Genomic DNA, 15,451 nt, shown 5'->3' on the forward strand with positions numbered 1-15,451 from the left:
CATCAACACATCATATGGATTGAGCAAACAGAATTTTCTGCTAACCTGTATAGGTTACTGCTACTCCCTGGTTACTTCTCAAGGCCTGCACCTTGATCATCGCAGCGTTGTCTTTATTCCGTGCGTTAATCTGCAAGAAAAATGCATGCAGTCCTGTTACATTCCAGGTTCCTCGTCATTTTGCATGAGCAGAAGACGCAGCAATACGGTAATTATTAATTAATGTACAGACTTTACCTTTACTTAAACAGCAAAAGCAATGCTCACAGACAGACTTTCAGCAATTGGATCTGGTAAGCAAAGCAGTTACCGAAGTTCAGCATTTAGAAACTCCATCTAATTCTAAAACCTGCAGCTTAATTAATAATCTGAACAAGTATTAACAACATATAATGGAAGTTTATTGTCCTTGCACGGAGCGAGTGCCCCCTTTAAGCTTCAGACAGCGAGACAGCGTAAGGGAAACCATACAAAGCATTGCAACAGCATCATGAAGTGAAGCACGAAAACATTAAGTGATTACGATAACAACAACAAACAATAGTTTTATAATAAACAGCAAAAAACTTGTAAAGGCAGGACAGAGAGACACATTGGCTGCGGTTGCGATCAGTTGGTGTTATCGTGGACAAAGGGAGGGAGACGATCGCGCTGGGGTCGATGCATAAAACCAAAACCCACGTTAACAATTACAAATTTTCAAAATATTTTCAAAAAGAAATCGTGGGAAAAAGGAAAGCAAGGACACTTACGCACGTAATCGCCTTTTTGTACAAATTCAACTGAGTCGCAACCATGGTACTTACTAATTAACTTTTACTTCTTTTAACATTGAACAACAAAGAATACAATAGATAATTAATTATGCTAGACACTTGTTCTGAAAGCTTTAACTGATGGTAAATCGGTCCAGTTTACTGTCTTTAAGGCTTCGGAAAAGGTATCCAACGTGACGTAGGCGATGGGTAGCAAGGGAAGTTCATTCCAGACGGACACAAGTCTGTTGAGGTACGAGTCATGGGCAGTGGTCACTGTTATTCCACAAACGGTTGTCGGGGACGGCTCGATCGGGCATGGGTGCTTCAGGAGGCGTTCTGATATTCTGGTATTTCCTGCAACAGACTCAAGCACAGCAGTAGAGAGTTTCAGGGGAGATACAATTTGATCACCCATCGGAACCACCCGGAAAACTAATTTGTACATAAACAATAGTGCTTTTTTCAGACGGCGTGTAATCAGATCGTCCCATTCAAGTTCTTTTAGACGTTTTTCGTAATTCAAGACATTGCTGCCGAGTCGTAAAGTTTTAGAAAACCTTCTCTGACAACTTTCGATGGCATTTTTCGACTGTTTTAATGACGGCTTCATGATGACGCAACAGTAATCGATAACTGAAAGAACAAGTGCTTCAAAGAGCCGTATGCGGGCACCGTAGTCAGTGTATCGAAAAACGTGGTTAATGTAGTTGACTCTTTTGTTGCATTTTTTTGCTACATTTTCGCTGTTGATTTTGAAGTTCAGTTTTCGATCAACAAATATTCCCAAGTGCTTTACGTAATCAGACTTTGGTATAGGAGCATTGTTGATACTGTACTGACATGAGGAATCAGGAGAAATCTTCTTTGAGAAACGAACATGGACGGACTTAGCAGCGTTAAGGATGAACTGTTTGTCAAACATGATCAGTTCCGATTATTTCTAATTTTTACAACGTTTTATTTGGTTTTTACTTTTAAGCATGTGCATCTCTAAATTCAGGAAGTGTAAAATTACCGTAGATGTGGTGAATATAAGAAATGCACGTGCATGTTTTCGTCATTCACGGAGCTACTTACAGTCTTTGAACCATCCACTGAGAAGCGTGCGAATAGCGTATTGCTTCATCGTTTACATGCACTTACTTGTTTACACAAGACATTATTCGTATACTCCCATGTGTTGCTGTTTGGATTAAAGCGGAAGGGTTCACCAGTCTTGGTGCACATGTGATGCCAGCCATCCGGACTGGCGCCCACACTGCGTGCGTGTGTTGAGATCGCAGGGATATTTGGATTGCCCACCAGCGTCGGCGCGGGCAGTGCAACCCATGTTGTCCCATTCAGACGATGAACGACGCCGGTTCGATCGATAGCCAACAGGTAACTGCCTTTCCCGGAGATGTAGGAGAAATTGCTGGCCGGCGCACTCGGCGATGGGACCTGGCCGAAGGCCCCGGCAAGGCCGGCCAACAGAAGCAGGACACTTTCCAGAAGCATTTTGAGAGGATTACCGCTTGACCTTCAGAAAAACGCTATAGCAGCTACAGAAATTGGAAACGTATAAGACAGAACGGAGAAACGCAGGTCACCGACGTAGAAAGAAACCTTTGGTCTTGAACTGGAAACTGGTTTTGCTTGCCACTTCAGCTGTTATTTATACGCACGGTATCCGTAAAACAGGACCATTATTTACGATAATAAAGATGTTTTCATCCTAACTGAAGTCGCGTAATAAAATCATGGAATTTTTGTTACCACACTAAGCGGAAGGAGCCCTGCTAGCTGCACTGTGAAACTGGGAATACGGTTTTTTGTTTACGAGGCTTCTATGATACCGTGATACTGTACATCGTGGTTGTGCAACGACAGACTCGTTAAATTCTCTTGTTTATTTACTTATGACAACCTAAATTTCATTGTAATGGCAGTCAGGTGCTAACGCTCGGAATCAGGCTTTTTCCGCCAATCATTGTCGAAAAACAAAGCTGTAAATTCTTGTTGGTCTATTCAACTACTAGAAAAGAAAATAATAAAAATCCATGGATATGTGGGTGTTTGTCTAGCTTTTATCGCTTTTCTGGCTAGACAAACAAAAGTATGCTCCGCAATAACACCGTTGTGGAATTGTTTGTCAGGTTTATACCAATACTGCCCTGATTGTGTGCAGCATGGATAATTCGGTATTTCTTTTTATAGAAAATTAAAACTATTTCGGGAATGAATATAGTAAAGAATGCCGGGATGCTGGGAACAGAGGCCGTTATACCGTAGATACTCGTATTTCCCGGCATGAAAACGAGACAGCACCAGAAAAGCATAAATCATCTCTGCCGTAACAGGACTGCTTTCGACGAGATTATACTTGCTATAAAAGGCGCAGTAGAAGAGCTAATGACACACCTGCAATGCTGTATCACGGACAGAAACATTTCGGATTTCACGTAGCATATCCGCCTGCTGTTCCACCAAAGTTGTGGGTCTTCCTCCCTGCCTGCCCGGCACAGGCGCTCCTCCCTTGCAGTGGAGGTTTGCTGTTTTTCCCTCTGGTGACCTGATAATGCTGTCCGCTGGCAATGTCTCCGCAGTCTTGCTCCTTGAAGACTTCTCCTTTCAATGCACGGTGCCGCTTTTCGCAAAACGGAGCGCGCGAGCGCATTGTCTAGGTTTTGATTGACTAAAAAAATCACGGCAATAACTGCATGTTCCTACTTAGGTTGTACCGGGCACTACTGGGAGCTCTGACGTAGTAGACTCTAACTTTGAATAAACTGCACAGCTGAGCTCCGCCTGCCCACGAACCAATCTGGCACCTTCCTGTTCTTTTTCGTGTTGTTTTAGCAGCAATACAATCGCGAACGAATATGCAGCTTAGAATTTAGCACTTACAGTACTATGTAGCTCACAATTAGCACGATGCGTTCCACCCAATGCCAGGTAGGTGCCCTTCGATAAACCTACTTTATACAGCACACATAACATACACAGTAGTGACACACAAACATACGCTGTCAGTGCTGTCACACAGCATACACATGAGTAGGGCATCACGAAACGTAGCATCCCAGCGCAAAGGACAAACCATCGCATTATGTAACCTTGCGGTCCCAAGGAATATTTTCAGGTAAGCACAATTAAATAAGCATCTTGAACAATCCATTCCTGGAAGACGTCGTCTACTTTAAACCAACATTGGTAACGTCCGGCATGGTTGGGCTGCACGCGCAAGATTTCCAGAGTTGAGTGGCAGTGGCAAAAGCCATCCGTTATTATGTGAACGGTAGTCCTGAAATTGGTCATTGTAGAACGCCCGGTCTGAAATTCCTTAAACCCATCAGCATAAATGACGTGATCTTCGTTTCTCCAAAGAAACCGATCTCCAAAGTAGCCCGGCATGGCTATGAATTTTACATAACATGGAAAACGGGCGGTGTCACCCACTCTGACGGTCACGTTGCGCATCGGTGGCTGAAAGACTTGAGCTGGTGTGACAGTTGGACTGACAAAGAATGTTTGGGTGGTGAGAAAAGAGCTGCCGTTGTACCGTCGACATTCGTATTTCCCGGCATGGACATGAGAAAATGACAGTAATTCAATAATCATTTCTCCCGTGCTAGGGTTCTTCAAGGCGACGGTGTACTTGTTCGAAAAAGGCGTATCAATCGAATCAACAAGGCAACTGCATGTCTGCACCTCGAACGGCAGCGTTTCGGATTTCACGATGAATTTCTGCCTTCCGTTCAACCAGATCTGTGGTTTTTTCTCTGTGCCCACCGGCACAGGATTCCCTCCTTTGCAGTGCAGAGTCACTGTGCCTCCTTCGGGTGACCTGACGATGTTATCCGCTGGCCATGTCTCCGCTGGCGCGCTGATTGACGACTCCTCTAAATGGACAATACCGTTTTTCGCCCTTCGAATGGCTTCGTCCAGGCGTTCATTAACTGGAAACCCCAGAAGAAGATTAATAATTCCAATGTATATATGTGCTTCGTTCGGCCAAGTTTAAAAGTTAATATAAAATCAGCAGGTTCCCTCGCAAATTCAGCCAACTCAGTTTCTTTACGTTTTCATTGCGCCCATGATGTTAAGGATGTGTGTTGGAGTCGGAGAATATGGTCGGCAAGGCCATACGAATCTTGTGTTAGACACTATGGTGATAGCGTTGCTGGTAGTTGCGGTACGATGTAGTACGTGTTTGCACGTTTTCTGTAATCGACGTTTATCAAGGCAGTTTAGTGGGGCTTCGGTTTATGGCAATCGACAGATTCGTGTAAGCCTTAGGTAGGAATACACCGAGTTTAGAGAAAAGGATTTGCATTACGACCAAAGTTTCCGGTTGAAAATTATATGCCGACCCGGCTCAAAAACACACTCAGCATACTTACGTGGCACTAAAAAAGCATATGAAAAAAATCGGCAAAATTTGTGTGGACGTTTTAGTCGTTTGCAGATGTTATAAGCATATTTCTAAACGCAATGGCCAAATACGCTTATTTCAGTAGTACACAGGTTGAATGCACATTAAAAAGGGTGGTACGGATATAAAAATATGCAATAACTATAAGTACGAGCTATTTGTACTACTCGGGTGCTGAAGTAGTTTAACTACGTGGCAACGATAACATGGGTATGTACAGTACTAAACCCTTTTGGGTGTGATCTTTGGATCGCTACAGCACACCATATCTGCACAGAATCGAAAGTGAGCATTTTGTATTACATTACCAATTTAGTACTTACTGCGTTCTCGGCTTAGTCCTGTTTGTACAGAGCATGCCATTATGCTCAGCAATACTAGGTTCAAATACAGGATCACGTGTAGTGTGTCGGTAACAAGTAAGGTCATCTTCAAAAGAGTAGACTCCTTGTCAGCAACCTTTTCTGAGCAATTTTAAACAGCGACTAGAACTGTGGCCAGTGCAGCATTACGTGTTTTCCGATTGCTGAGCAACCGAGTTATTTGTAAGAGTGCATAATGCGCGGTTACTGAAAAACTGCAGCCGTACTGTATTTTTATCTGCTGTTAATCAAACCGCAAGGGTGATGGCCGATACTAATCTTATTTTAACGGCAGCTGACGTAAAACACTATACGAAGTTGGCGACGCTATTCCAACAACTGCTATCTGGCTATCTGGTATATAACTAGATTATTAAGCAGTTTGGATAAAGTTTTAATTTGGGTATGATTTATGACATTTAGGATGGTCTTATCAGCAATACATACTCTGCACTTTAAACGCTGTGTTTGAGCTTTGCATTCGAGAGCTTTCTAACATGCTCCGTGCCATCAGAACTAAGCCAAGAATTCAGCAAGCATGTTTTTACCAAAATTTACATTGTCAAAAAAGTGAGTATTACTATTGTGGAAGCTTTAATCTGTGTGCGGACTTTGTTAGTCAATGGTAGACTGGACGATGCAATCCGCAACGCAAAGAACGGATTCGTTTATTTAAGGCATTCAATCAACGAGCAGGCGGAAATACGGCCAACGGATGAAATCATTCGAGCACCAGAGGGATCTAAAGTAAGATTGTGATGCAAAGGAGTAGATCCTGTGCCAACAGGCCAACAGGAAAAGCCGCAGCTTTAGTTGAATGGAAGACGAGTATTTGCTTCACATCGCGAGACGCTGCGCTTTGAGTATCAGCGATGCAGTTGTTAGGTTGATTCGCCTACGACGCCGTTCTGGAGCAATTACAAATATGTATATCTTGGTTAAAAGAAAGTCTGATACGGGAGAGTTGATTATTGATTTATTGGAATTTTCCCACGCCCAAGCGGGGAAATACGAGTGTGTACGAATGTCGACGGTAAAACGGCAGCTCTTTCTTAATCACCCAGACTTTCGTGGTCAGTCCGAGGGTCAACGCAACGCAGGTCTTTCGGCCACCGATGCGCAACGTAACTGTCAGTGCGGGCGACACTGCCCGCTTTCAGTGTTCCGTAAGGTTTCTGGCCTTACCAGAAGACATTTCGGACGCGTTTTCTCTGGAGGAGCGAAGATCATGTGGTCTATGCTAATGGGTTCAACGTGTTCAAGGATATTACATCCGGACATTCCAGAAGAACCGATTTTAAAACAAATGTTAAAATCGAAGCAGATGGGATGTGTCATTGTCACACCACTCAGGAAATCGTGCGCGTGGATGCAAACCACGCAGCGCGCTATCAGTGCTGGCTCATGGTGGATGACATCTTCCATGAATGGGTTATTCAGGAAGCCTTTCTTGCTGTGGCAACCTAAAATGTCTGGTACGTATACGGAATGGAATAAGTTTTGGAGCCAGATGCGATGGTTTAGCTACTGCAACAATCCTGACGTTTGTTACAGTCAGAGGAAAGTTTTATTACAAACTTCTTTCTTCTTGACTGGTTTCTGGGGACTCATTTCGTGTCGTCGTGTATGTACAGCAAAAAGTAGCAATAAACAATAGTAATCAATAATAATAAAATCGATAATCATTTGAATTTTAGGAATTGTACAAATTCAATGCGCATAATACGTAATTTTCCACATGCGTTTTAAAGTTTTTATCAACAGACAGTTTGCATTTGATATTTTTTTCGGAGTAACCTGTGTGACCTTTTAATAAGTATACCGGGGTGCCGCACCCGGACATTTGGGAGTGTGACATTTCGCCGCACTCAAACTCAACGCGCGACTTTTCGCCGCGAAGACATTTCGCCGCCGGACATTCGGACGCTGGGACACTTCGGTTAGGGACATTATGCTTTGAGACATTTTACCTTTGCGACATTTCGACGCAAGGCGTCTGGTCGCGGACAATTCGTCTTGAGACTTTTCGAACGATGCGACTTATCGCCACAGAAGAGTTCACCGCGCTTAATTCTATTGTCATTTCGGTTTTTGTAGGTTGCTCTTAGCTTTTCTTAGGGTTTTTTGGCCTGTTTTAGACTTTCTTAGGTCGTTTCTAGCTTTTTTAGATTTTCTTAGGTTTCTCAGGTTTCCCAGGTTTTTCAGGATTCTTAGGTTTCTTAGGTTTCTTAGGTTTTTTAGGTTCCTCAGGTTTCTTGGGTTTCTTAGGTTTTTTTCTGACTGTAGGATTTAGCTTATTAAATCATTTATCTGATAGGCGAAATGTCGCTTCGTCGAGATATCCTTGCGACGAAATTTCCTCGCGTCGTAACAGCCATGCGACCGAAAGTCTGGCGGCATAAAGTCCTACCGGCGGGATGTCCTGCAACAAAACGTCGCGTGGCGTGATTGCCTGGCGGTGAAATGTCTGCGACCAAAGTCCTGCGACTAATTGTCCGCGGCGAAATGTCGCGGTGCCCCGGGGGTGCACTTGGACAATTTGGCTGTTGAGTTTAATGAACTGCATGTGCAAATGTATCCGCTCGAGCCATATGCCCAGCTGAGTACCGGGAGCTGTGTACGTTATGCCATACAAGGTTTTAGAAGCTTAGAAACAAAAAACACGCGCAAGATTTCTTGCACTTGCGCATGAATTCGTTAAAGGTAGCGATCTGTAGAAAACATTTATCGACATTCCATGGTTAAGCAATGCTACCAATGATGCCGCTTTTTGCGCTGCGGATGGCATTGTCCACTAATGTCCAGGAGCTCATTAGCTGACAAACGTAACAGCCTGGCTGCGCTTCCATAGCTCGACAATACGCAATAAAACATAACGAATCAGTATTGTCATTTTCTCCCTTTGATTAGTGAACAGTGAACTCAAGCCATTAATTGCAGTCGCAGGTGGCTTCCATAACCATTCCGCAAGGTACCCCATTTTCAGGTAGCCACGATTAGATAAGATTCTTGCGCAATCCATTCATGGAAGACATCGTCAACCTTGAACCAACACTGGTAGCGCCCGGCGTGGTTGGCCTGCACACTAGAGATTTCCAAAGTTGAGTGGCAATGGCAGAACCCATCCGTTCCGACGTAAACAGTGGATCTGAAATTCGACAGTGTGGAACTGCCGGTTTGAAGTTCCTTAAGCCCATCGGCATAAATCACATGATCCTCGTTTCTCCAGAGAAAACGATCACCAAAGTCGCCCGGCATGGCAATAAATTTCACGTAACATTGAAAGCGGGCGGTGTCACCCATCCTGACTGTTACATTAGGCATCGGCGGCTGAAAAACTCTGGACGGCGTGACCGTCGGACTGGCGAAAAATGTCTGGATGGTACGAAAGGGGCTATCGTTAAACTGTATACATTCGTACTCCCCGGCTTGGGCATGGGAAAACGCCAGGATATCTACAATCAGTTCCCCGGTAACAGGATTGCTTTCGGCGATTTCATATTCGGCAGAAAAGCGTGTTGTGTTCGAGTCACCGAGGCAACTGCACCGATGCACTTCGACCGGAATTCTTTCGCTCGCTCCGCTGTGTTTCCGTCTTCCGTTAAACCAGAATTGGGGTTTCTCCTCTTGGCCGGCCGGCACAGGCGCTCTTCCTTTGCAATGTAGTCTAGCCGTTTCTCCTTCCGGTGACCTAATGATGCTATCCGCTGGCCTGATTTCCTCTGACCTCTTGACTGATAAAGCATTTAAATCAATTATGCCGTTATTTGCGTTGCGGATCGCATTGTCCAGGAGTCCATTAACTGACAAACGCAAAATCTCATTAAAGGTTCATGCATTTTTCTGTGCAGGCCAAAGCATAGAAGTAGAAGTACAAAGTATGTACAGGACTTATTGAATGCACATCACAATGGGGCGAGCCGCGATTTCCATACTTTTGCATGCTCACATTCCGGACGATTTCATACGGTTAAACATTTATAGAAGTAGTGCTCATCCTTAAGGGTTGTACAGTATTAGCAGCCAGTAAGTAAGTACTCTACTTATTTTGTTTAACATTAAATTACGCTTACTGGCTTCTCGGCTCATTCCTTGCTGTACGGGGCATGTGATAGTTCCAGGGAATATCAGGACCAAGCAGGGCACTACCTGTAGTGCATCCAAAAAGGTCATCTTCAAGGAAATTGGGTTCCCTGGCAACCAAAAGGCTTAAGTAGATCACACTGTGATGAAAATTACTAGGGTAGTACTGCGATTTCCCGATAGCTACAGAGTTACAGTAGTTTTCACCGGGAAAACACTTTGTGAAGGGCAGCGCTTAAATACGGCACCTTGGAATGGGTATTATTGGTTTGCCAGTGCCATGCGAAGGTGTTTTTCGTATATGTAATGCAGTACATGTAATGCATTGAATAAATTGACATCATCCACACTCAGCAGTAATTCAGCACTTCCATACCAGTGCGCATAGTGTAAAACAATCATCATAATTATCAAGATTCGGCGGATTCACTGGAAGTGCTAGAGCATAGTACGCCCGGCATCATATGAGAATCCTCGTGGTACTTTCCAATGGCCCGCTTCCGTAACGCAGCAATAGATATAAATTTACAAGCTGAGCACGGATGAATATCGGCTTGCGACTATCTCAGATTTTTTTATCAGAATAATGCAGTATGTTGCAACATGGTTAGAACATAAGCTGTCTCCCTGGAAATTTGCAAATTAGTAAGCACACGAGCGTGAACCCGCCCATGTTAGCCCAATGGCATCCATGGTAACAAGCTTTTGAGTGACCACTGGACTTGAGGTTCTGCAAACTGGCAACGACGATCGGTCTTAGAACACCCGCGTGATCGGGAGGTTTTTAAAGCATTTTAAAGCAGGAAAACTGAATGAGTAGAAGCTGAGATCACCGGCGCCAAAGAAGAGGGGCCGAAATCCTGGCACAGATAGTTAGTATTCATGTAATTACAGTGGATTTGTGACCTCATCGCACTCACATAATATTATCCAGGAAACGCACATACTATAATTATGTCATTTTATCTGTGTAGTCCGACAGCACAATCATACAAAACCTCTGTGCTGTCCAGGGATTTCTCCAGTAGAGCAAAATGCTTTGTACATAATAACTAGTTGTGGTTGTGGTATGAATTTATTGGTTTGCTTATCGTTCAGCAGTTTTAAACATCAACATCATAAAACAAAGTAAACAGCGTTAAAACCATCAGAACGCGGTACAGTAGAAGTCACGGACAGCGCATTCCACCGCTGTATTTCAATGCTAATACGCTGTAGCAGAAACTCGTAAGAGCGTCGTTTTCCCGTAGCATCCTTTAACCGCCTGCCCAATTCTCGCAAAAACTTAAGACATGAAGGGCTAGCGACGCCAAAAGCTTCAAAAGCCAATGCAACAAAATAGTACTCAGGTGCTAAATATTCGCATTTCCGCCGCTTTTGGTCTTCTGCTTTTCGGGCCGCTTCTCCAGCCTTGACGCTGCTGCTAATAACGTTGGATAATGCGACGGTATCCACACACGTCACGTCCCAGGCTAGCCGTAAACCGTTCTTCCAAGGCAACTGCGACACACCGTCCGGACGGCGATCATCTTCGTCATTAGTTCCAGTTGTGGTTGTTAACCACACTGCACTGAGGTGAGCGCTAATACCACTGGAAAATGGTATTGGATATGTGGAATTTGAAAAGCGTGGCGCCACATACGCTTTTTTTGGTTAGGCTCTGCTGTGGAAAGTGTATGCTCTGCTATGGAGCGTGCATCACTTGACGAAGGTTTATTGCTTTCGCGCTTCGCGCTCGGTGCAAATTATGTCGAGGCGGAGACGAGCGCATTGTTGTAGGTGTGTACAATAGCCAGTCGATGACTTGCAGTGTCATTAGCATTGCGTAGCTTTTCACAAAAATTGTTAAATGACTCTTTTGTAGTGCCTTTAGCCAAATCAAGTTGTGAACTGCAATGGCAATAGCGTTCGCCTTTATTTAGTGTAATTTTCATTTCTAGTACGTACATTTCCCATGACAAAGAGCTTAACAAACAACAGAAACGGCGCACTCAACCGTCGCATTTTACCGAACATAAAACCTACCATTCACGTCAGTATCACAGCTCAAATAAAATCTTCCATCAAAACGCGCAAAAGAACACCAAGCTTCTAAGAATGTTAGAATGGTGGATTTGGACTCTTTAGTAATCAAACTGAGCAGTCTACATTAATTTTTTCGGGGTATCATACCCTTCCCGTACCAAACAGCGCCGAAAAAAACGGCAGAGCGACGACAACATAAAAATGAACGATAATGAGTTGGCAGCTGAAACTGTACACTCCGTAAACTTGGTAACATTGAAAAGGTCGTTCTGCGGATTGATCAGATTGCGGAAGCGCTGTCGGATGCTGCTGATGCGGACGGATTCTTTTTCGGTTTGATGCATCTGCGAAACAGTTCACTTTCTAATTTTGAAATAATTTTGAATGAACTCAAATAAATTGATACTTACTAAGCATTATCGTACTGAGTAGTTTTTTCTATCACTGGCAATAAAAACGAGTTTTCGTTCTCCTTCCCGAGTCCTTGGCAGACGAACTCCAGTATAAAAATCAACGCTTATCGATATTGATTAGTTCGTGGTTTTTGCCTTCTTACTTAGGTTGATTTCTTGAACCGGTTTCGGACATCGTGCGCTGCTGTCAACCGCCGTCGGTTGAAAAACGCACATACGAGTCGCGAGCGCATCCGTTAATTCCGTTGAAGAACTTGGCTTCTTACCAGCATTTGGGTTCCATGTTGTTGACGGGAACCGGGCAGACCACGAAATCTCCCGGAAAATGGCAAGTAACGCCGGATGCGACCGTCGGGATCAGTGTCGTCCAGTCGGTGCGGCTGCCGCTGAAGCATATATGACGTGGTACATCCCGCGTCTTTTGTTTTTGCTAATCGTCCTGTAATCAGTTTTTATACATTACAGGCATGTTTATTTTATTCTGTACATCACAGGCATATCTATTATTTTTATCATGCAGCACAGGCGTATTTAATTATTTACAGATAGGTACAGTACATCAATCTTTTACACACATAAATTCGTATCAAAATTTTGCCTTCCTGTCTTACGTGGCCTTTCATGCACTACATATATACGTTATTTTAAATAAACATAATTTGTTAATATGAAAAACATTTTATACAATATATTTTTTCCGGTTAGCGTACGTGACCTACTCGAGTACTGTCTTTTGATCAAGCAATTTTTTGGTACCTTGGTGTAATTGAGCAATTTGGTTGTTCAGTGCTGTAAACTGAATATATAAAGCTTAATATGTACATGTATCCGCTGGAGTTATATGTTATTAGTAAAGTATGACGACTCCAATTGATACTAATCTGGCAATCCCGTAATTAGGGAATATTTAATACAAATTGCTTGTTTACACCGCCTTGTTATGGGTAATTATTAAATATAACAATATAATGAAGTACATTACAGTAGACGCCGCAAATGTGGTTACACCGATAGGGCATGATGTGCATTGTGCATGCATAGCGCTATCGACTATCGGGTTAATCACGTTTATGGCGTTCGTTGTAATGCATATGGTACGTACGTACAAGCCGGTCCGGATTTAGAGCACGATAGAGAACAGCTAATGCATAATTAGTGCGATGTTAGCGCTGAGCACGATGACCACTACACTACGCTTGTCATAATGGCTAATGCGTAAATGCGCTCGGCAGTTAGACCGCACCGACCGTTTTGTAGCCACCTTCCGTCAGACAATTACGATTATATTCATTAAAATATATGGTGTGCACCAAGCCACCACCCAGAGAAACGCATGTTACGTGTTTAAACAGAGTGGCGTGGTGTGGCGTACTATATGCTGTTTGGTGTAACCCATGAAATTACATTTTTCGCTGTTCTTTATCGTGCTCTATCTCCGGACCGGCTTGTACATGTACCGCAATATACCACAGCTTCTCCGCTCGCTCAGCCACAGCGGAAACACACAGTTTGGCTCGGGATCATTTTCTAAAAGGCACACGCGATAACGATTAAGCCATTAGTTTTTCCTTTTGCTTTCCTACGTTTGCGAATTAATCAAATACATGAAATACTGTAGAAACAAATGTAATATAGATATGTTATCGCTCACGTTTTCGATGTTGTACCTGGTGTCACTGTTGACGTCTGGGGTCCTTTCTGTGGGGATTACAGTGCATTACATATTGCGTCGGCCGACTGCGCCAGTTGTACTCCAGAGTGCGCCATTTTATATACCTACAGAGACGTTAGTTAGTTTCCTTACAAAAATTCAAGAAAATTTGCTTTAAATCTCCTGAACTTACAAAGCAGCGAATTATACTGTATTTCTTCATTGCTGTTGGCCATCATCATCATCATGGTGTGCGTGATGCGACCGATGAGGTACCGGTTCTCTCCTATGCGCCACGATCACAAACATTTGACATCTATTGCAGCAAAATAAATTAAAATGAACTATCGCGATAAAAAGCAACTGAAATAAAAACCTTTTAAGCGTTTACTTGGTTGCATCGCGCTTACTGCCTTCTTCAGGAAGCGCGATAGAAATATTTAAATTTAAGCATTAATATAATTTTTTCTTAACTTTTATGGTGCCGTATTGTACTTCATGAGTGGGCGCATCCAGATTATACTCCGCTCGTAGCCGTGCAATTCGAACTGTTCAGTGGTCTTGCTGAACCATCATAAAAACGGCAAACCAAAATTTTGTAAATCTTTTCATAAATATTTGACATTATTTTTTACGGTAAATTATATCACAGTAAACAAACGAACTGCACCATTTGAAATTTGGAGTAATGACTGTGAAATTGCGAATGTTTTCCAGATTACTATGTGCCATCCGCAGAGTTACATTGCTTCCTGCCTGTGATACGACAACCGCAAACGCCGACCCAAGTTGGGGTCTGTCATATTTTCCGGAAATTTTTTTTTCAATATTGGAACAGTGGTGTCTCTGAAAAGTTTTTTTGTTTCGCGCTACGCAAAAGAGATTATTTACAATAGAAATTCTTATGAATATTTAGGAGACTTGCGGTATGTTGTTGTAACTAACTGGAAAGCTGCGGAACCGGAACGATTCCCCTTTATTTTTCGTCACAAATATATAAAGCCTACCTACACGAAATGCAGCAGTCCGGCATCGCAGACGGACATTTGTGTCACGGACTCGGGATGATGTTGTGTTACAAATTCTTGCCCAGATGCCACGGAAGAACGCAGTGGACAATAAAAATTATTGGAAATTAATAAAATATAATGTATTTATCGCTTGTGTACGAACAGTTTCAGTATTTATCTTTATCTTGAGATTTATACATTATTACCTTCTAAAAAGTTTGCAATTCAAGAAGTAATTCAATATTCATAAGATAAGTTTAATTTTTTTCTAGAAAAATCAAGCACTTAGCAGAATAGATCAGGACGCTTTTGAAAAAAATGATCGCAATCCCAAAAAGGTTTGAAAAATCTTTTAAAGATCTAACAGAACTTAAGCACATGTTACAAGCAAAAACAATTCCATGTAATATTGTTTTACTTCATATTTACTGGATACATGGATGCGTACCTAGCTTAGCAACTGATACAAGGTGCAAACCGAGCAATACATTCTTTTACTTGATAATAAAATTACTGTAATAATAATGAAAGCTGCAAAACAGAAGCATGCTCGTTCCATTACAGTGATTACACTTCATCCAGTTGTACTGACCGTACAGAGACAGCAGTTAGTTTAGCACGTCTGCACTCGTTATAATATTATCAAAACGATTGCTGATTTAACAGCATCTCGTATTTATAGAATTTGTAAATTTTGAATTACTTCCAGCATTAAAAATTGTGGACGACCAAAGG

General features: G+C 42.7%; 3 protein-coding genes across 5 annotated transcripts in view; all 3 read right to left on the minus strand.

Annotated features, from left to right (window-relative positions):
• The window catches only part of LOC129601115 (uncharacterized), a 95,903-nt gene that overhangs the window by 569 nt on the left and 79,883 nt on the right, over nt 1-15,451 (minus strand). The window contains exons 1-3 of one of the 3 annotated variants that reach the window (XM_055499842.1): nt 2,364-2,532; nt 1,902-2,277; nt 46-130 (exon numbers count right to left, since the gene is read on the minus strand). In XM_055499842.1, coding sequence (XP_055355817.1) covers nt 46-130; nt 1,902-2,255 — 439 coding nt within the window. In that variant the 5' untranslated portion in view covers nt 2,256-2,277; nt 2,364-2,532. Of the gene's footprint in view, nt 1-45; nt 131-1,901; nt 2,278-2,351; nt 2,533-15,451 lie in introns of those variants that run through there. The other 2 variants (XM_055499843.1, XM_055499844.1) reach the window with 2 other exon arrangements.
• Nucleotides 3,719-5,623, minus strand: LOC129601110 (uncharacterized). The gene is made up of 2 exons (XM_055499836.1): nt 5,496-5,623; nt 3,719-4,696 (listed from the first exon to the last, which is right to left on the minus strand). Exons 1-2 carry the CDS (start codon nt 5,599-5,601, stop codon nt 3,876-3,878), a joined length of 927 nt encoding a protein of 308 aa, XP_055355811.1. The 5' UTR covers nt 5,602-5,623; the 3' UTR covers nt 3,719-3,875.
• LOC129601112 (uncharacterized) lies at nt 8,086-9,722 on the minus strand. The gene is made up of 2 exons (XM_055499839.1): nt 9,608-9,722; nt 8,086-9,337 (listed from the first exon to the last, which is right to left on the minus strand). Exons 1-2 carry the CDS (start codon nt 9,705-9,707, stop codon nt 8,517-8,519), a joined length of 921 nt encoding a protein of 306 aa, XP_055355814.1. The 5' UTR covers nt 9,708-9,722; the 3' UTR covers nt 8,086-8,516.

The sequence above is a fragment of the Paramacrobiotus metropolitanus genome, unplaced genomic scaffold, assembly GCF_019649055.1.
Source record: "Paramacrobiotus metropolitanus isolate TYO unplaced genomic scaffold, Prichtersi_v1.0 Parri_scaffold0000214, whole genome shotgun sequence".
Taxonomy (NCBI): domain Eukaryota; kingdom Metazoa; phylum Tardigrada; class Eutardigrada; order Parachela; family Macrobiotidae; genus Paramacrobiotus; species Paramacrobiotus metropolitanus.

Excerpts from the sequence above, each read along its gene's own strand:
- LOC129601110 (XM_055499836.1), bottom strand. The coding sequence starts at position 5,601 with ATGACCTTACTTGTTACCGACACACTACACGTGATCCTGTATTTGAAC. Across the intron at positions 4,697-5,495 it reads AGGACTAAGCCGAGAACGCA|TTAATGAACGCCTGGACGAA; the intron begins GTAAGTACTAAA and ends TGGGGTTTCCAG.
- LOC129601112 (XM_055499839.1), bottom strand. The coding sequence starts at position 9,707 with ATGACCTTTTTGGATGCACTACAGGTAGTGCCCTGCTTGGTCCTGATA. Across the intron at positions 9,338-9,607 it reads AGGAATGAGCCGAGAAGCCA|TTAATGGACTCCTGGACAAT; the intron begins GTAAGCGTAATT and ends TGCGTTTGTCAG.